This window comes from Vespa mandarinia, chromosome 5, assembly GCF_050613455.1.
Source record: "Vespa mandarinia isolate Hongniang chromosome 5, ASM5061345v1, whole genome shotgun sequence".
Lineage (NCBI taxonomy): Eukaryota > Metazoa > Arthropoda > Insecta > Hymenoptera > Vespidae > Vespa > Vespa mandarinia.
The window spans coordinates 237,799-258,077 of record NC_140814.1 but is presented as its reverse complement, the minus strand read 5'-3'; the positions used below and the strand labels follow the sequence as shown (position 1 = coordinate 258,077).

Here is a 20,279-nt window from a genome sequence, read left to right as displayed (position 1 = left end):
GAAGACACGAGAGATGCGAAGCTCGTCGTCTTGTTAGTCGCCGAGAGAACTTAGTTGGAGACTCGCTTGCTTTGCTCATCGTTAGCCTACTCTTTCCTAATCTCTCCTTCTCTCTCTCTCCCCCCTCTCTCTCTTTCTCTTTCTTCTTCTTCTTTTTCTTCTTCTATCTTTTCTCTTCTTCCTTAGCTATCAACGTCTTTTTCCTTCTCCTCTTTACCGTTCTTCTTCCGCCTCTCTGTTCTCTTAAAATCGTTTGCAAACTTTCCCTCACATCTTAACGGACATTCGGTGCAATTGGTTCACTTCGCTCGCTCGTTGCATATAAGCGCGATAAGAATATCTTGTTATCGTTAAATCGCGTGTTGAACGAGTGTTTAATTGAATTATAAGGGGTAAGAAAAACGGAAGAATCACGGAAAGGATCAGAGATTTTCTCGGCGAGCCGGGACTTGGTGAGTATATTTATTTACTTTTCTTATATCTATCGAGATTCTTTTTACTATATTTTTTCGTATTACTCACCGATTATCGAAAATCAATCTATGAAGAGAAAAGAAAAATCTGTTGAAATCTTATGTTCGGAAATATGACGCGAGGATAATGATTGTTGTAAAAGTGATTTTGACAATGAATTCACTTGACAATGAATTTATTTGTGAGAAAAATATGTGAAAAGTATGGAAATTTATATCGTAAAAATAATCTAATACATTTTAATAATATCTAAAAGTACTCGTAATATGTAATAGAAAATATTACCAGTGTTCATAAAATGTAATCGAATTAAAAAGATAGTTTTAGAACGATAAAATTCTCAAGGTTGGAAACTATCAGATGTTCGAACTCTATAACGTGATCAAAAATTTAAATGAAGTTATAAAAACAATAACAACGCAATACCCATTAGACGTTTAAATCGTTCGATTGGACAATTGTTTCGAGATATACAATGTTGTACATATTCACTATGAGATCGAATTTCTCGAAAGAAATTCAAATTTCGAGGTTTTCCTAATTCTTGTCTCGTTATAGGCGAAGTTCTGCTGGTGAGATTCGATGATCATCGAGAGAGCATCATGAACGGAGCAACGACCGTTGGTACTTCTGCCGATCTGCAGCATCAGCAGCAGCAATCACAAAACGAAACGAGTTCCGAGCATCCTCGTAGTCCTGCAAGTCCACTCAGCATTCGTCACGGTGAGCGTTAACAAACGACCGAATTTCATATTACTTTGGCTGTTTTTTCTTTTCTGTTTTTGCTTTTTTCAAAACTAAAAGGAATGTTAAAGAAAGAAAGAAAGAAAGAAAGAAAGAAAGAAAGGGAGAGAGAGAGAGAGAGAGAAAGAGCGAAAGAGGGAAAAAGAGAATACATGTAAATCACCAGAAATGAAATTTCCCTTGGACTGAGTTACAAAATGGTTTACGAATGATAAAAAACTACGTGAGTAACATGGTTTTCAGCAATTAAATGACGAGTATATTCCTCTCTCTTTCTCTCTCTCTCTCTCTCTCTCTCTCTCTCTCTCTCTCTCTCTCTCTCTCTCTTTCTCTCTTTCTCGTAGACACGCGTCACGATCGTAGTAATTAATTAAACGAGAGAAAAAAGAAATCATGTTGTCATTTACTGTTTGTACGTCGATCCAAATAGAAAAGAACTTTTATAGAACGATAAAATGACTATCGCACGGGCATCGTATATAATCGGATTTCTGTCGAATAGATTCGTTCACTATGAGAGAGTAAAGATAGGCTCTCGCGTTTGATAAAATCAATCTGCGAGCGATCACGCTCGTGTCACACGTAACATTCACGACGTACGCTCACACGATTATTCCTTTGATTCGATGCTTTCGAAAGCTCTCATAATGTCGTTATCAGTTAAATTCAATGCATACATACGATGCATACGCATCGAAAACAGTAATACATGAACGATCCTCGCACAACGAGAATTCTTGCGTATACGGTTGTATGAGTGTGATTACGTCTGTGTATGCGTATATACACAATAGGACAGCGGCAACATCGTTAGGCCATTAGAGTAATGAAATTTCGTTATGGCCTGGTGGAATGCACGACACGGTGCCGAACCTCGTCGAACGTGCGGGGTTAAACGAGAAAGAAGAAAGTGTCTCGACGTCTCGAAGCCTCAGAATTGAAATCTACGATGAGGGAGAAGGGAAGAAAGAGGGAAAGAGAAAAAGAGAGAGAGAGAAAGAGATGGATAAAATGGACGGATAGGTAACACGGATACACAGAAAACGTGTATACGTATACAACGCGTAGAAAATGAGAAAGAGAGAGAGAGAGGCGACAGCAGGGGCGTCAAATTTCATTAGCATATCAATGCTGGCGGATGGCGAGGCGCCACCTGCGTCCCTCGTATTACAGGATCATCGTTGGATACTCGACCGGTTGGGGGAGAGAGGGAGAGAGAAAGAGAGAGAGAGGAGAGAGAGAGGAGAGAGAGAGGAGAGAGAGAAAGAGAGATCGGCGAGTATATTTCGAGGGACGCTCCGATGCTTTTCACGCTGAAACTCTCAGAATATTTTCATGGTTAAACTCGTCTGCAGGTTAAAAGGGTAACTTCGAAGACGGAAAGTGTATAGAACCCTTCGGGTTCGAACCTTTTTATCGGAGCTAGTTCCATTTTCAGAGATTAATATGGTATTTTTTTAATTTGGTTAGTAGGTAGGTAGATAGATAGGTAAGTAGGTAGGTAGATAGTAGATATGTAGTTCCTTCGTAAATAATAACACTAAAGGGATATATGAAAAAGGGTGACTGGTAATTTTCTTTCTTTCCTTTTTTTTCTCTCTCTTTTTCTCCTCTCATAAATGTTTCCGACCCTATGACATTTAACGAGCAATCCAAATGAGCGTTCGATCGACAAATACGATTTCTACGATAGAGTCACGGCCGTGACTAATAGAATCGAGTGAAAAATCGCATTTCGTTTTACTACTTTTTCGTTTTATTAGTTCTGCTTTGTTAGCAACGATATTACAACAATTGCCCTTTTAATCTATTTATTAATTAACAACATTTAATCAACTATTTTGTCAGGGAACTGCTTTGCGACCCTTATTTAAAAAAAAAAGAAAAAAAAGAAAACATAAATATTTATGCTAAAGAAATCTCTTTACTTTCTGAGCTTTTTCAAAACTCATTTCTCGATGTAAATACTGTTTGCCTCTACGATCCCTGGTCGTAATCCTTAAGGGGAATCGAAGACGAAACGGTGTCTCCCAAAGGGAAATAAAAAGAACCACGGACGACTTCTTCTTCGATAGAGGAAAAGATCCATGTCGGTAATTTTTCGAGGACTTTAATTCCGATCGTATTTCATCGTAATAACTTTGAAACAAAGGATTCTGTCCGCGTATTCAACGTTTGAACGATTTTAAATAACTTCAAATATTCTTCTTCTTACTAAGACGCGTGTTGGACGCGTTTTCAGAGAAAGTTTATATCTTGTATAATAAGCTTCGTATAATAAAAAAAAATTTGCTTCCCATTCTTCTTTGTGTTCTAAGATTCTTGAATATGTTCAACAAAGTAAGTATATACTTGTGTATACATACTCTATCAACATTCAGTCATCAAAAAATAAGTCATAAATTCTACGTGTTTATCTATAATATTATCGTTATATAAGCTTGAACAGCGCGCAATTATTTTATATGCGATCGTTCTGTTTACGGACCCTGCTTCATGAGAATCAATCAAGAGTGGAAAGCATCAGTAGGAGGTGCAGAAGATGGGAGTTTGGGATTAGAAGGAAGAGGGGAGGTCAGGGCAGTTTCTCTTTCACATATTTGCAGTTGGGGTCGCTTGAATATCGCAACATGCGAAAGAGATTTCTAGGATTAGCTTAGTTCGAAGGTAGAACCGATCAAATCGAATGAATTGTTCGAGAATCCAACTAGAAGTCTCATCCCTGATCGTAAATCCTTTCGTCGTGGTCTTCGATAATTGAAACAATTTCAAGGGGAAATATAAGAAAAAAAAATAAAAAATAAAAAATGAAAAGAAAAGAAAAATTGGAGAAATTTTTTGAACGGAAATATACGATACATTATTTCGTTCATCCTTCCTTGCTCTTTAATGCGTGATTAATTTTATACGTGAAGAGAAAATAATTGCGATAAGAAAGAGAATCGAATCTTTATTTATATCCTGAAAACAATAACTAAATCCGAAACCACGCTGCGTCAATATTTTCTTCGTACATTTTTTCTTTTCTTTTTTTTTCGTTAAATCAGCGTTTCGACAATTGTGCAAAGTCTGGATGTATCGAAAGTAAAATAAATAAATAATACATGAACATTGGTGTTAAAAAAAGGAAAAGCAATACGTTCAAAGAGATAGATAAAATGTCTGGTTGACATTTTTATTCAAGAACAGGAAACAGAAAGTCGATTTAGTATTTCGTATAATAATTATGAGTATTTCGTCGATTTAGTATTTCATATGATAATTATTAGTATTTTGTATAATAATCTGTTACAGATTCTGGTGAGAGTAGTGTAATATCTCCTGGATTACCGGAACGTTACAGTCCTTTAGGTGCGACAGGTTCGACATCCAGTCACGATCCTTACGCCTCGAGACCGGTGCAAGAATGTCCTGTACCACTTTGCAGAGGAATGCCAACAGATTTTCCTCTCGCAAGATCCCCATATCTTACGGCAATCGGTAATGGTCATCCCCATCTCTTGAGTCAAGTTCAACAACAGCATCAACAACAACAACAGCAACAACAACAACAACAACAACAGCAACAACAATCGCAACACAGTAATAAGACACCTCGAAGTCTTGGCCTGATATGCGTCGTTTGTGGTGATACCAGTTCTGGGAAGCATTATGGGATTCTTGCATGTAACGGTTGCAGTGGATTCTTCAAAAGAAGCGTTAGACGTAAACTTATATACAGGTGAGTTTCGTTAGAAAATTGTTATACCTCATCTCTCTTGGATTTTCATTAAAAAATAATGTGTTTCATTAGAAAACTAAACGATCCTTACACAATCTTTCAGTATTTCACATGAATTCAGTATTACACAATATAAAAAGACGAGAATATAAACGTCTTCTGCTTTATAGAGTTTCTTTACCGTCGTAAAATTGTCTTTTGTCGAAAATGAAAATATAGATAGAAGAGAGATATCTGTGAATACTAGGATCAAGCGGGAAAGTGGAAGGTTATAGTCGGGTGGCGCCATGTGGCTCGAATCGAGTGGGCTCATCGTAATACCGGGCAACAATGCAGAACGGCATAATGTTCGAGGTCGTCCAACACGAAGGCCCATCGTAGCTAACCGTATACGCGCGATCGAGCCACTGGCAAAGCTTCGCGGGCCGTTCGAGGAACTATTAGCATCCCTTGGGAACGGCGATCCATCTCCATTGAATCCCTCTCAACTCAGAATCGGTGTCTGCTACGTTCACGATCCTCTTTACGCTGGCACCCTCGTTCCACTCCCCGCTTCTCGTCGCCCTTTAGCTTTACTAAGAGTGTCATATCCTTGTCAGGGATACTCGATATATAAACTATTAACCCATGATACCCTTCTCTCTCTCTCTCTCTCTCTCTCTCTCTCTCTTTCTCTCTCTTTCTCTCTTTCTTTCTATATCTTTCACGTCTTTCCATCTACAAACCAAACTTTTACAGATGTACAAAAATGTTGATCTGAATATAAATAAATTATGAATCGATTTAAAGAGACTCTTGGATCGAAAGACGTATTGGCAAAATGTTGCAACACATAATAATACGTGCGGTTTAGAAAACAGATCGAACATTTATCGATAAGAAAAAAGCTAACTCGGCGATCATAACCTTTGCCAAGTGTTTTCACCAAATACCGCTGAACAAACAAGTTACCAACACCGACCGAATCGTAAAGCAAATATTTCAATCATCGAGACGAAAGCGATATGAGTGATATATCTACGGTCATAAGGAAAACAATTATGTCTGAATTTCTCTAACACCTGTTACAATAAAACAACAATATCGAACCGGCCTTTTGATGAATTCGTAAACGCTACGAGAGAACGATGAGAAGCCGGTCGTCGATCCCTCGCTCTTCTTGGACAAGTACGTTTCAATCGATCCTTTTTGAGGTCATCGTAACGCCGTTCACCTTTTTTTATTCTCCCAGTATCCGTTCCTGTCAGATGGTCGTAACGCGGTAAAGACCGAAGAGCCTTCGCACAGATAACCAATTACTCGGTAAGGGGAAAAGTGCAGGGGTTCGCTAGCTCCGGTGAGAGTAAGAGAGAAAAAGAGAGAGAGAGAGAGAGAGAGAGAATTACGACAGATGTGTCCCGACGTCGCGCCAACCACAATCGACGGATTAACTGTAAGCTCGACACTACGTTGACCGGTCGATCCTATCAATTCCTGAATAAAATTAAACTCATCCTCGATCGGATAAGATTCGAAATCTCTTAATTCGTTAATAGGAAACCCTTTTACGTGAGATATCTCGATTTTAAAGACTTCTATCGAGATCGTAAAGGAGAAGGATGATTTCCTTTAACGTTAAAATCTCTCTTGGGAGAGAAAGAATGACCGTCGAAGCACGTGCAAAGATTCCGCTCGATCGAAGAAGTATGAGAAAGAGAGAGAGAGAAAGGAGAGGGTCGAGGAAGAGTCGGGTAAATAAATGCGTGATGTGGTTCTGAAGGGTGAATGGAAAGGAAGAGGAGTCCGTTCTATCTCTCTCTCTCTCTCTCTCTCTCTCTCTCTCTCTCTCTCTCTTGAATGTTCCCCATCGCGTCATGTACCCAGTTCACGAGCGTGTCCTACCGCGAGTGTGCAAGAGTTCGTGTGTGTTCGAGCTCCGACGGGGTGTGAACGCAAATCAATTTGTGCGACGCCACCCGCTGGCACGGCATGCAGCCACCCTTCGATGCCCGGTCGCTTTGGATCCGTTCTCGTCGCGTTCTAACCGCCTCGGGTCAGGATGGTCGACCGACCGGATATCTCAAGCTCCGTCCTCCTTCTCCGTCACCTAATCGACCTAGCCCGTTCGTCGTTTGTTTCGCTCGATTCTCAGCTCCTTCTGACTGACGTCAGTTAAAATCGTGCTAACAATTACGACTAAATTGATCAACGTCCTTACCCTACTGTTAATCCTTTTGAACTTTGTTCATCTCTCTCTTTCTCTTTCTCTCTCTCTCTCTCTCTCTCTCCCTCCCTCCCTCTCAATTTCTTTTCTTTTCTATTTCTTCTTTTCTATCGCAAGGACAAATTTTTCCATCTCTGTCTATCTGTCCATCGGTCAATCTGTCTATTCAAGCTAAGATCGTAATATACTGATCGGTGGTCAAATTCGATAGAAACACGATTCGACTTTTTCTCGCACTAAGAAAAGCGAAAGAATAAAGGAAAGAAAACGTGGTCCCTTCTGGAGGCTCGCGAAGAACGAAGTGTACCGGCACTACGGCGGGATTGGACGAGATTAAGGGGGATAAGAATAAGGTACGTGACCCCCAGTTGGTTGGCTCTTTACGTTACTCCGCTTCAAGGAATAACCGGGTTAGCTCAACAATGAAAGTAATCGAATTTAACGCCATCTCCCGAGTGCGCCGCTTGGATTTTCGACGAGCAAGCCCAGGAGTTTATCGTCTTGCTCTCTAATAGTAACAGCCAAAAACTTTCGATTTATCTCAACTCGACTTTACGATCTTATTCCACAAAATTGATGGAACAATATTTCGTCATTTCAATCAACGAAAAAACATGATATTTTGAAAATTTGTTTCCTTTTGTCGTAGATGTCAAGCTGGAACAGGAAGATGTGTCGTGGATAAGGCACACAGGAATCAATGCCAAGCTTGTCGTCTAAAAAAATGCATGCAGATGGGAATGAATAAAGACGGTAAGTTGAAAATGATCGAATTAAACAATTAAATAATCAGGAATATCATTTTGCCAGGAAATCATATCGAAAGAAACGATAGAAGTCGATCGCTCGGTATGAGACTACCGAAACGATACCTCTGGATAATCCGTTCTCGAATCAATCAGAGTAGACGTCCCCTGTGTATAGCGATCAGGAAATTCGATGGAGGAAGGCCCTTTATGTTTGCGACATAAATAACTGGATGAGAACGGAGAAAACGCGTTTCGCGAGATAGAAAGAGTAGGGACCAACCAACGGTCTGGTTGTAGATAGTAAAAGATGAGAATAAACGAAGGAATGAGGAAAAAGTGTTGGAGGGGCAGAAGGAGGGATGAAGAGAGTTGGGTGGGAGAGGAGGAGTATGCCGATGCTTCTAGAATCGTTCGATTCAACTCTTAATGCCTCTCGACGAGACACGGCAGCACCTGCTTCTCTTCTTTCGCTTCTTCCTCTCTCCCTTTCTCCCTCATCTCATTCTTTCTCCTTTTTCCTCTCGTATCTCTCTCTACATTCTTTTACTTCTTTTTCCCCTCGTCCTTGTGCAATCTCATTTCGCCTTACCACTAACTTTCTTATTGCCGAACTCGACGTCGACGACGTAAGGTAGAATTGGATCGAATCGACACAGCAGAACTTCGTCGTCGACGTCAACGTTGTTGTTTGTACGACTTTAACGAGAATTTTTGCGATTCTCGCTCTCTCCGAACAGGTTAATCTTAGATTTTAGTATCGTGAATTCGATACGAATCTATAGACCTTTCGTAGAATTTTATCTTGCTTCGGAGATATACGAATTTACGCATCGTTTTCCATTTAAATCAATCAATTAACGCATCGTTTTTCTATTAATAGTGATAATTTGTTAATTGTTAATTAACAAATTATTTTCTCTACCATGTCCACGCAAATGATTGTACCGTTAAGAAATCTTTTTATATCATTTTTATGTAAAAATATATTCGTAGCATAAAAAACAAAACAAAAAAAGATACTTCGTTGCAATTCTTATAAGTCCATTCGAATAATTTTCGAATCGTTCGTATCATTAAAAGAGATGACGCAAGTATCGCGAAAATGAAGAAGAAGAATAGTCTAATTGCCGTAGAAAGCACGCTTTTGTGGTTCGCCACAACTACCAGAACAACCACCACTACTACCAGTAGAAGAAACTCCGTTGCTGGTGTTGCGGTCGTTCTTTGCCATCGTAAACATTACGGTCGTTAACGATGGTCGCGTGGCTCTCGAACAGCCCGAAGGGTTAATTGGAAGAAATAAACGTATGCAAGCAAGCAGTACTTCGTGCGATGTGCACGCGGAAATCTGAATCCTTCGACTCCCTTCCTTCAGCTACCCGCTACGATTCCCATCCATTTGCAATTATTACACTTCTGTCTATGTATATGCGAAAAAAGTACGAGATAGAAAGAGAGAGAAAGAAAGAGAGAGAGAGAGAGAGAAAGAAATGCCGTAGGGTACAAGGGCGACGAGCGTTTATTTCTTCGAATGGAGGATAGCGTGATTCAGAAAAAAGATGGGAGTCAAAACGGAGAGAAAAGGATAGGAAAAAGGAAATGAGAGAGAACGTGTGACAGAGAGAGAGAGAGAAAGAGAGAGAGAGAGAAAGAGAGAGAGAGAGAAAGAGAGAGAGAGAGAAAGAGAGAGAGAGAGAAAGAGAGAGAGAGAGAAAGAGAGAGAAAATGAAGGACGACGAGGAAAAGACTCGGCAAGAGACAAGAGGGACCCTATTAAGCCGCTCAGCAGGCAGCAACGCAACGAAAGTAAAGCGAGCCGACACGCTTTTTTATTATTACGAAATTACTGCAACCGTGGCACGGTTTAAAAGGATACCCACCTTCCTCTACTTCACTCATTCTCCGCAGCCTAGAAAAATGCTTCTACTCGAGCATTATGCGCCACTGAGTGCCCTTATCGTGGCTCCATTAAAGTTTAACGCCGCGTGTTCACGAGAATCTTGCTTTCTATCTCTCTCTTTCTCTCATTTTTTTGTAATCTTTTTTTAGCGGACCTTTTTCTTTACGTTTCGACTTTGTCCCTTCCAGGGATTTACTCTGTCAGTCCTCTTTACGCGATACGAGTTTCGACGAGGTATCGCAAGCCCTTCGACGCTCGTTAAATTTTTACACTACCAACTTATATCCTTTGCGATCGTGTTGGTTCGCTCTTTGTTTCTCTCTCTCTCTCTTTCTCTCTCTCTCTCTTTCTCTCTCTCTCTCTCTCTTTCTTATAAACGGGATGACACATCGTTTTCGTGACGATCGAATGGCTACGAAGATCAAAGCGCGCTCATTTGAATATATTCGCGAAACGAGCGCGTTAAGAACGACGCGGAAAGTAATTTGGACGCACGAGGTGTCGCGTGTCGGTACCGAATCGTTCGTCTGTGAGATCACAGACTGTCTCGTTCGTTTCTTTGCCTTGTTTTTCCGAACACGCCTCCTTTTACAGACGATCGCTCGGTCTCTATGTTTTCTTTCCTTTTTTTATCTCTACTAGCGAAGATCGCAAGGGCGAAATTTGCGAGTGACGGTTGTAGATCGATTTAAAATTAATTATAAAATTGTCAACGAAGATTTGATCAGTACTGAAATAATACGTACAATACTCTGTAAATAGAATATATCGTAATATAACAATTACCTACTGTTGCAACTAACGACGAAGCTTATCTCTCCCTCCCTCTTTCTTTCTCTCTCTCTCTCTCTCTCCTTCTCTCTATCTCTATCTATCTATCTATTTATCTACCTATCTATCTATTTATCTATCTTTCGTAATAAATGCTCCTTGTTTCCTCGTACCATTTCTAAAAGTGATCTAGAAGAAAATAGAAGACCGTGAAAAGAAGGAGGAGAAAGAAGAGAAGAGTACTCTCTTTGGAGAATATCGGATGGTGGAAACGTACGAATCGATCGCCGATGAGAATCCCGCACTCGTAGAATGGGAGTTATCTAACGGCGAATATACACAGGCAAACAATAGCGTAGCTGATTTCTGCGCGTCTGTTAAACTCCGTTCTTGTCAAACGCACGATGTTCGCATGACATAACCGTGAGTTACGTGAATTTGACGAGACGCGAACAAGAGATAGAGATGAGGGATAGATACAGAGAGAGATGGAGAGAGAGTGAGAGAAAGAGAAAGGGGCTGGCCGTCGAAGGCGGAGCGCGTTTGTTCCCTGATTAATCTGCCGAGAACTATCGAAGCGAAATCATCGTAATATTTCAATTACCTCTCGATGAGATCGCCACCCACTGTGCTTGAAAATCAAACTCGTCGAATTTACGAAATAAAATTAGAGAGAGTAAAGGAAATAATACTTTTCGTTTCAGCCGTCCAGAATGAAAGACAACCTAGGAACACAGCAACTATAAGACCGGAAGCACTCGTCGAGATGGACCAAGAAAGGGCTCTTCGTGAAGCTGCAGTAGCCGTTGGTGTTTTCGGGTAAGTCCTTAAACTTCTAATCGTCATATTTCTAATTTTTACCGTTTCTATACGATCGCCCAACGAAAAATGACCAGCATCGAACCGTTTATTACCGTGACGTAAACGAGGTCTCGTTTAAAGACTTCATACGCGTAAAAGCGAGGACGACGGTGATCGATAATCGACGACACGTCAAGAGATAGATAGAGAGAGAGAGAGAGAGAGAGAGAGAGAGAGAGAGAGAGAGAGAGAGAGAGAGAGAGAGAGAGAGAGAGAGAGAGAGAGAGAGAGAGAGAGAGAGAGAGAGATGGAGGGAGAGAGAGAGCAAGAGAGAGGAAGAAAGAGGAGCACACACCGGACGACGTTGCTGGAACGTTTGATCTTGTGCTGCGCAACGACTTACCTTTCACCATTCACGTTGCGAACAAGATCGCTCGCGACACGCCACGCCGAGCGTGATCTATCATGAAAAATTACCTTTGACCGGTAGCCCGTGCATAGGCGTTTTTCAAGTAACCGGCGACCCAGGCCGGAAGTAATGGAAAATCCATAGAGTGCCAAGGGGTGAACGTTAAAAGCGATAAACGACGACGTTCCCGATCGCATTTTCTCTTTTCTTTGCTAAGAACCATTTGTGAAGTTTTCATCGCAAAATGATAAACGATATCTATTTCATGTACAATCACAGAGCTTAAGAAAAACGTGGATATACAAATGACCTCTAATCTTAACTGCTTTTCAAATAGATATTTCAAATAGATTCTTTATCAGGCGATTAAAAAGTTCCCTTCAACTTCGCCGTTGATGAAACGAAGGAAAATGTTTCTTGCCCTATCCACGGAAGATACGTTACATTTGTCCCCAGCATCAAAACGATCAAGAACACAACTCTTCAACGAAGGTCCAATTACGTCTAGATTGTCGCCGATATTTCTTTCAACTCGTATCGGTGAAGCTGGCAAAGGAAGCTTCCTTCTTACGTCTCCTTCGGATTTTACGAACATCTGAATCTTGTCGAATCTACCGATATAAGACAATAGTATTATACATGAATTTTGTATTCAAAAAAATAGAGAGAGGAAGAGACTAACCTAGATGATTCAACAATCAGTTCATTCTCTTCCTCCATTATTTCTTCTTCCTGCTCTTCATCCTCGATATCAACAACGTATCCTCGTCCTAGATTCTCAGACTTCGTCTTTCTAACGACATAGTCAACACGATATTTCACATCTTTGGTAGCCAAAAGACCCTCCTCTAAATTCTTCTTGTCGAACCTCGAATTTCTAGTTAGATTCTCTAACAATTCTACCAATCTATTGAACGACGTACAAATGTCGTTCAATGATCGTTGACTGACCAATAAGAAACTGTCGGTCTCTCGATCCTTTTCTCTAAATATATTTTCTAAATCAGCTAAATTGGCACTCATCGCTCTCATTTTTTTCTCAGCTATCTCACGCTTTGTTTTTTCATGTGCAATCAAAAGATCTTGACGTTTGCTTTCTTCCAACAAATGATCGTTAGTCGTTCTTGCGAGCATCAGTTCTCTCATCATTGCTGTGATCTCTTCTCTCTCTTCATTTTTTTTCTCTAAATCGATCTGCGCCAAGTATCGAACACTCGATTCACTTACCTCGAGTGAATTCATCGTCTCAACGATCGGTTTTATTCGTGATTGAAGATCTAGATGTAAGGAAGGTTTGTCGGATGATTGTGTCACAGTTCTATTCCGTTTCGTCGGTTGAGAATTCACTTTACGTGTTTTCACAGAAGGAGTTAAAACTTTCAACCTGTTAACCGAGTTCGAAACCGAACTTTCTTCTTTTTGATTTTTTTTCCCGTATGCACCATTGACCTCATTCTCTTTGTTACTCTTCTTGTTATTATTCTTCTTTTGAAGATTCGTTGAAGAGAACTTCCGATCTCTTCGTGATGAATTCAACCAGCCGTATTCGTCGTTTTCCTTACCATCTAAACGTCGTAAAATCTCACCAATTAGATTTTCATTCATGTTTGGATTCTGTCGTACGTCGAGAACCGTCAGAGAAGAATTCTGGTCCAGAAGTTCGAGAAGATCATCACCTATCTGATTGGTTAAGCCACAATGCCGAAGGTCGAGCGCTTTCAACCATAGATTATCTCTAATAGCTTCAATCATCTTCAATACGACAGAGTCACCCAAGTGAGGATTATCACTGAGAATCAATCGGCGTAGACCAGGCATCGCTTCAATATTTGGCTCTCGATATCTCAGAGATTGTTTCCAAGTTTCATGATAAAGCGATAATTCTTGCCTTGATAAGGTGGAGGCTAGAACCGTGCCGCATCTTACGTTGAATTTTAATTCGAATTAATATGATACCATCGAGTAAGAATCGAATGGTTCGTTATGAAAATGACATAAGACATATATAATGATAACGAGATATAAGTCGAAAAAGATTAAAATCCGTTACGTTATTGCATAACGTCGTTTATAAAGGATATTATAAATAAACTAACGTAATCAATAGAAATGACTTATGCGGATGTAATAGATGATGGTTTCAAGTCTCGTCTAACCTCGACGTAAGATCGCAATCGCTCAAATTCAACGATCTGATAGTCCGTACATCGGTTATTGCACGACAGACGAGTTCGCAGCCAGTATCGCCGATGTAACAACGTTGAAAGGAAAGATGTTCGAGTGTTTCCGTGCCAGCGAGGCCGACGCATAAGACCGCCAAGCAGTCCGTCGGAAAAGGTATACCCTCTAGCTCCAGATGGGTCAAACTGAACGAATTTCTCACGCATTGTCCAATGCTATGGGATAGCCATTCCACAAGATATTGTGTTAATGCACCAGGACCTTTCGATCGAACTTTATCTTCGAAACTCACATTGCCAATTTCCGATGGTTTGCGATATTGATATCTACTACGTATGCTGATCGATCTAAATGAAAAGAAATAATCGTTCAGTCATGAGAATCTATCTGCGTCTTTAATTAAATTATTATAATTTGTTCCTATATTTGTTCCCATTAAACGGTATCTATATTGTTCCTATTAATTGGTATCTACGAATCTACGATAAGAAATCATTGATACCCTTATTATATATGACAGAACGAGAATAATTAAAGATAAAGTTTAATGATACCTGAGGATGCGATCAAGTGACAAGGAGTTCAAGATCGGTCTCCAGTCCTCCATCTTAACACGATCGGTCGTAAAGTCTAAGCTATAGGGTAATGTCACACAAATCACCGGTAAAGGTCTCAGATGATATTTCTTGCAGAGTTCCATGTAACAAGCGGTGAAATCCTTTCCGGTTGGTAAGATCATCTCGTTTGTGTTTATCATAGTCGAAGAAATTTCACCGTTTTTACGCTTACGATGAGACGTCGTCGCCGTCGGCCGTGGCGACGACAATGTCCCACTTATCTCAACCATTTTTGCGACTTTTACGATAATACAAATGTTCCCAAGTCTCTGCTTCCGATATTTCCAAGATGCTAAAATCGGTATAATTCATCTCTCAATAATTCACGCTCATTTAATTGATACTAAATAATCTTTAATAATTAAATAGAAAACTAATCATAAGGTTAATTTTTCTGTCATATCACATTCAACAGACATTTTTTAATAGATTCTCAACGTTCCTACGATTCTAATTTTCATCGTTTATCAAATACTTTCAAAGTTTAAATTTAATAATTATAAATATGATTCGAAAGAAGATTAAAAGGAATATTCTACGCGTTTTTCTTCGTTCTCGTTCAATATGAAAAATAGCAATACAATAATAATTGATAATATAAAATAAAAAAATTCTCTAACCTCCGTTATCACTATCGGGGCTTCGACCGTGCGCTTTTCGCTGATCCGACGGCCAACGTCATTCGTACCATAAGCTTAGAGAATCGAAGAAGTCTTTTATGGACGTTTGAGATAAAAGAAAATAAAAAAATAAAAACGGGGTATTGTTAAGAAGGCAAGAGAAAAAGAAAAATAAATTCGCGAGTTTAGCACGAGTTTATCTCGCTTGATCCACCCCGAAAGATCGACGAAAATGAAATTATGGCGATAGAGGGCGATCGATACAGTACACAAACAAAATTTGTCAGATCATCGTCGTGAAACTGTCGATTTTCCTATTATTTCGATATCCTTCCTCTTTTAACGCGAATCGAGCGATATACATAAATGCGATATGAACGGAAAGAAATATTGTAATATCACTTAGCCGACGAGAAAAATAAAATCGTTTATCGTTTTACTTTCTAGGCCACCAGTATCTCTGGCAATGGCGAGATATACGACACCATTACCATTACCTTCGATCGCACCGACGACGAATTCAACGACGACGGCGACTCCTCCCAGACAAGAGACCGAAGATGGTAAGTCCAATATAGGCTCGTGTCAATATGATCAAGTCGTTAAAATAATTTTTTAGAAGAAATATATTATCCGATAAGAAGATCTATATCTAAAAAATTCGTAAGATAAAATTGGCTAATAATTCAAATAGGTAACGCGTCCGAGGACAGCATAGACGTGACGAATGAGGAACCATTGACACCTCAAAGAAGCGGATGCACTCAACTTCCACCTGTCATACCCTCTCTATATTCTCCGGCCAGTGCTGAAACCGTTTACGAGACAAGTGCGAGATTACTCTTTATGGCTGTTAAGTGGGCGAAGAATCTTCCTTCCTTCGCGAGTTTACCCTTCAGAGATCAGGTACTACCTATTAGTACAGCCATGATAAAATATATATATAAAAAATACAAAAATATATAAAAAAAATCCGAGCGAAATCTCAAGCCGGAACAAAAACAGAGGATTCTTGTCATCGCTTGTTTCGAGCAATTCGCGATTCGTTCAGGTGATCTTACTGGAGGAGGCCTGGTCAGAGCTCTTCCTTCTAAATGCAGTCCAATGGTGTCTACCTCTCGAATCCTCACCTCTCTTCAGTGCTCCCGAATTGACGGCGTTAACTCTTTCGCCTCATCAACATCCACATTCGGGTCTTCATCTGCAGAACACTACAGGGAAACCGAGTCAAGTTGCGGCTGATGTAAGACACCTTCACGATACCTTGCAAAGGTACAAAGCTGTTATGGTCGACCCAGCAGAGTTTGCTTGTATGAAGGCCATCGTACTTTTTCGACCAGGTAAAACGAAAATGTTTTTTTCTTTTCTTTTTTCCTTTTCCTTTCTCTCTTTTTTATAATACATTGTTTATTAGATATACATATCAATCGTGTTTTGTTATTTAAAGTAAAGAATAATCATGAAATTCATACAATTCATCATTCTTGTCATTCTCATTGCAGAAATTATTTTGACGTTAGTTTATAAGATATAGACATTGATCGATAATTAAAACTGTGATACATAAAAAAAATTATCTTGTAAGAATTAAGTCTGTACTAAACCACAATTAAGCCGTTATCGTTCATTTAATTTTCTTACTCATTCGTAATAATTTCTTTTTTCGAATTTATTTTCGAAAATTCGTTCTTATCACTTCTTATAGAAACCCGTGGTCTAAAGGATTCCAGTCAGATCGAAAATCTTCAGGACCAAGCTCAGGTGATGTTAGGACAACATGCGAGAGCCCAACAACCAGGAAGTCCGGCACGTTTCGGCAGGCTTTTACTTCTTCTACCATTGCTGAGAGCAGTACCTGCAGCGAGAGTAGAATTAATATATTTCCACAGAACCATCGGTAATACGCCAATGGAGAAAGTGCTTTGCGATATGTATAAAAACTAGTAACCATCATCGATGACGATCGATGATAGACGATCAATGACGACGAAAATGTTACACAACAAAAAGAAAATATCCGGCAAACATCCCGTTTTACAAAGAAACAAACGTTTCAGAAAGAGGAAGAAGAAAGGAAATGGCCTAAAAAAGATAGGGGAAGGTGCGAGGACTTAGGTGAAAACTTGGTGAGAATTACTATAAGGAAAATAGTACCTTGTGTTGAAATTATGAAAGAAACGGCATCTAAAAAAGAGAAAGAGAGAAAATGAAAATGGAATACAATAAGAGGAAATCGAGAAGATCGTTGTTCATGGCGGTCATGATATGAGTGTATAAAAATACGTGTATTTATTTATTATATAGAAGATGTTCATCGAACTATAGGTTCGAATATGTCAAACAGATTATTTCCGAAGAGATTCACACACATATACACACTGACAGTAGAAAGATACACATAGACATATACGTACACGCATCATATTGCTGTCGAGTATGAGAGAAGAAAGAAGATAGCGATCTGAACTTCGTCTTTTCATTTCATTTGTTCTCCTTTTTTATTTTTTTTTATTATTTTCCATTTATCTCTTCAACATTCCTTTCTTTTCGAACATAATCGTTTATTTATTCATTATACGGAATGAGGAAGATTCACGAGGCTTCCAAAAGAAGCACGACGTACATATTACACGTACTAACATACCTCGCTGCGAATGTCAAAAAATAGATATATAGTAGTTACCTCGATGATGTAAAGAAGTTAAGGCAAAAAAGAAGAAGAAAAAAAAAGAGAAGAAAAGAGGAAAAAATGTGAAACAGACATATGTTCAGCCGTGCTTCAACCTTTATACTTCGTGTTGTGATACTGTTCATTGTAAAAGTGTACGTACTCGATCGATGCATAACGATGTAACGATAACGTCATTACTTGTAATAAAAAAGAAACGCGATTAAAAGATCTACAAATTCTAACTTATCTTATAACGCATGCATCATTCCGGCTGAGCTTAAATATATATCTAAAACAAAAAAAATAAAAGAGGTAAGTACTATATTTATATTTTAAATGAAAAATCTTATAATATATATACAGGGTGCTCCAAAAATGTTAACGATTATTTCTTTAAAATCATTATAATGATAATAATAAAAAAATTAATAGTAAATATTGTGAAAGAACAAGCTCAAATAAATATATACAGAAATATTAAATAAAATAAAGTGATTGAAATGTAACAGTATGAACAAATATGTAAGTATATGTTTATTTGGTATACCCAGATATCGTGTAATCTGCTAAACGATCGGCAAATTTTGATTAAATCGATGGAATATATTATGGGAGTTATTCCTATTGGAATTTACCGATTGTGTTTTATATCGCGAAGGGTGAGTCCGAACCCCTCGGAACTCGAAAGCAACGCAAGACGTCACGAAGGCTAATGTTGTAACTCGCTCGTACTTACGCGCGGCATAACGTTGGTTCGTTGCATAAAAGTACATATTTATTTATCACCATGTAATCCCTGACTTCCCCTTGACGGGGGTTTGCCACATGGCAGTTTGACGATCCCCGCTGGAATTACCCTTCGCTCGCTTATAAATTACGTCTGGCTTGAGCGAGGTTTAAGAGCCTGCTTAAGTTGTCAAAGCAGTCGGGGAGTTAAACACCCTGACGCGAACGCGGGGAGTTTGAGGGAGGGTGCTTAATGTTTTTTATATTTGAGATCAGGAACCGTCCATGAGGTTTCTTTGTCGGAAGAAGAATTGATAATTCTTTAATTTTCATCGATTTCCTTGATTATTTTTCTTTTTTATCTTTTTTTTCTATTTTTATAATTACATATTTCTCTTCGTTAATTAATAATAAAGTTACGTATAGAACAAATATGTGTATTGTACTTACGTACATTTATAGATGTTTACACATATGTAATATGTAAGTATATTTGTATATAAATTGTCTACAATATATATACATATATATATACAATAGTGTGTGTGTGTGTATGTTTATATATATGTATATATATGTGTGTGTGTGTGTGTGTAAAATATAGTTATATATACATTATAAGATTTTGTAATATTTTATATTTATTATATTTTTGATTTTTATTAGAAAAATAAGTCCATATATGTATAGACTTTATTTATTTTCTCTCTCTTTCTCTCTCTCTCTCTCTCTCTCTCTCTCTCTCTCTCTCTTTTAGTTCTATTTTTCTACAAAACCAAAAAAAAGGGAAAAAGAAAAAGAATCGTCTCGTCGAACGATCTTCCCTTGACCGTAGCTAGACATCGGTATGCCGATAACCGCCGCAACGCGGAACGAATTTCAATGGGGAGGAAGTAGAGGGAGGTAGTAAGATGAAAGGGGTCGAGGGTAACTGGGACAGAAGGGAGCTGGTAGTATTGACTCGCGCTTGTGGTGCATGGGCGGAGTTTTCGACGTCTCTCTGTCCTTCTCACTCCCTCTAAACTACAATCTGCACGGCGTTGCCCTCTGAAGAAGAGTGGGGATGACTCGTTGCACAGGGGGTCTCCAACCCTCCCGCTTTACTCGCGACAAGCGACAAAACTTCCACCGAACGGTGATCCAGCAATGGCGGTAGGACTTGTTATATTTCGCTTTCAAGATAAACCCCATTCCCTTCTACCTTTTCGATCTTCCTCTCCTACCTCTTTGAACGACCCTGCGAGGGACGAGCTAAAGAGAGAGATAGATAGATAGATAGATAGAAAGAGAGAGAGAGAGAGAGAGAGAGATAGAGAGAGCGAAGAAGAACCCGACAAGACGGGGAGGGTGAAAAGGAATAAAAGAGATGGAGCTAACTCACCGAAGGCAACTTCGATGGTCTGGACAAAAAGAGAGGACTATAGGAATGTAAGTAGGAGAGAACAAACTATGAAGAGAAAAGGCGAAAGAAAAAGAGAGAGAGAGACAGACAGACAGACAGAGAGAGAGAGAGAAAGAGAGAGAGAGAGAGAGAGAGAGAGAGAGAGAGAGAGAGAGAGAGTAAAAAGAAAAGGTAGGAGACTATATCGCTCGAAAGCAGTAGCCTCCATTTATTTTATTACATTATCATACCAACTAGGCGCTCGATAAGTGGGACTTTAAAGCGAAGGTTCTCAAACCGTTTTCTATGAC

At 39.2% G+C, this 20,279-nt stretch overlaps 2 protein-coding genes across 2 annotated transcripts; one reads left to right on the top strand and one right to left on the bottom strand.

Annotated features, from left to right (window-relative positions):
* The first annotated feature begins 50 nt into the window (after positions 1-50).
* On the top strand, positions 51-18,108 carry LOC118448131 (photoreceptor-specific nuclear receptor). Its single transcript, XM_035880968.2, has 9 exons — positions 51-452; positions 1,033-1,197; positions 4,513-4,939; positions 7,792-7,895; positions 11,267-11,381; positions 15,638-15,753; positions 15,885-16,096; positions 16,242-16,530; positions 16,896-18,108. The coding sequence occupies exons 2-9, from the start codon at positions 1,077-1,079 to the stop codon at positions 17,132-17,134; spliced, it is 1,623 nt and encodes a 540-aa protein (XP_035736861.1). The 5' UTR covers positions 51-452; positions 1,033-1,076; the 3' UTR covers positions 17,135-18,108.
* On the bottom strand, positions 12,131-14,800 carry LOC146872978 (uncharacterized). The gene is made up of 4 exons (XM_085657436.1): positions 14,508-14,800; positions 13,929-14,300; positions 12,455-13,693; positions 12,131-12,383 (listed from the first exon to the last, which is right to left on the bottom strand). The coding sequence occupies exons 1-4, from the start codon at positions 14,798-14,800 to the stop codon at positions 12,131-12,133; spliced, it is 2,157 nt and encodes a 718-aa protein (XP_085513562.1).
* Positions 18,109-20,279: the final 2,171 nt, after the last annotated feature.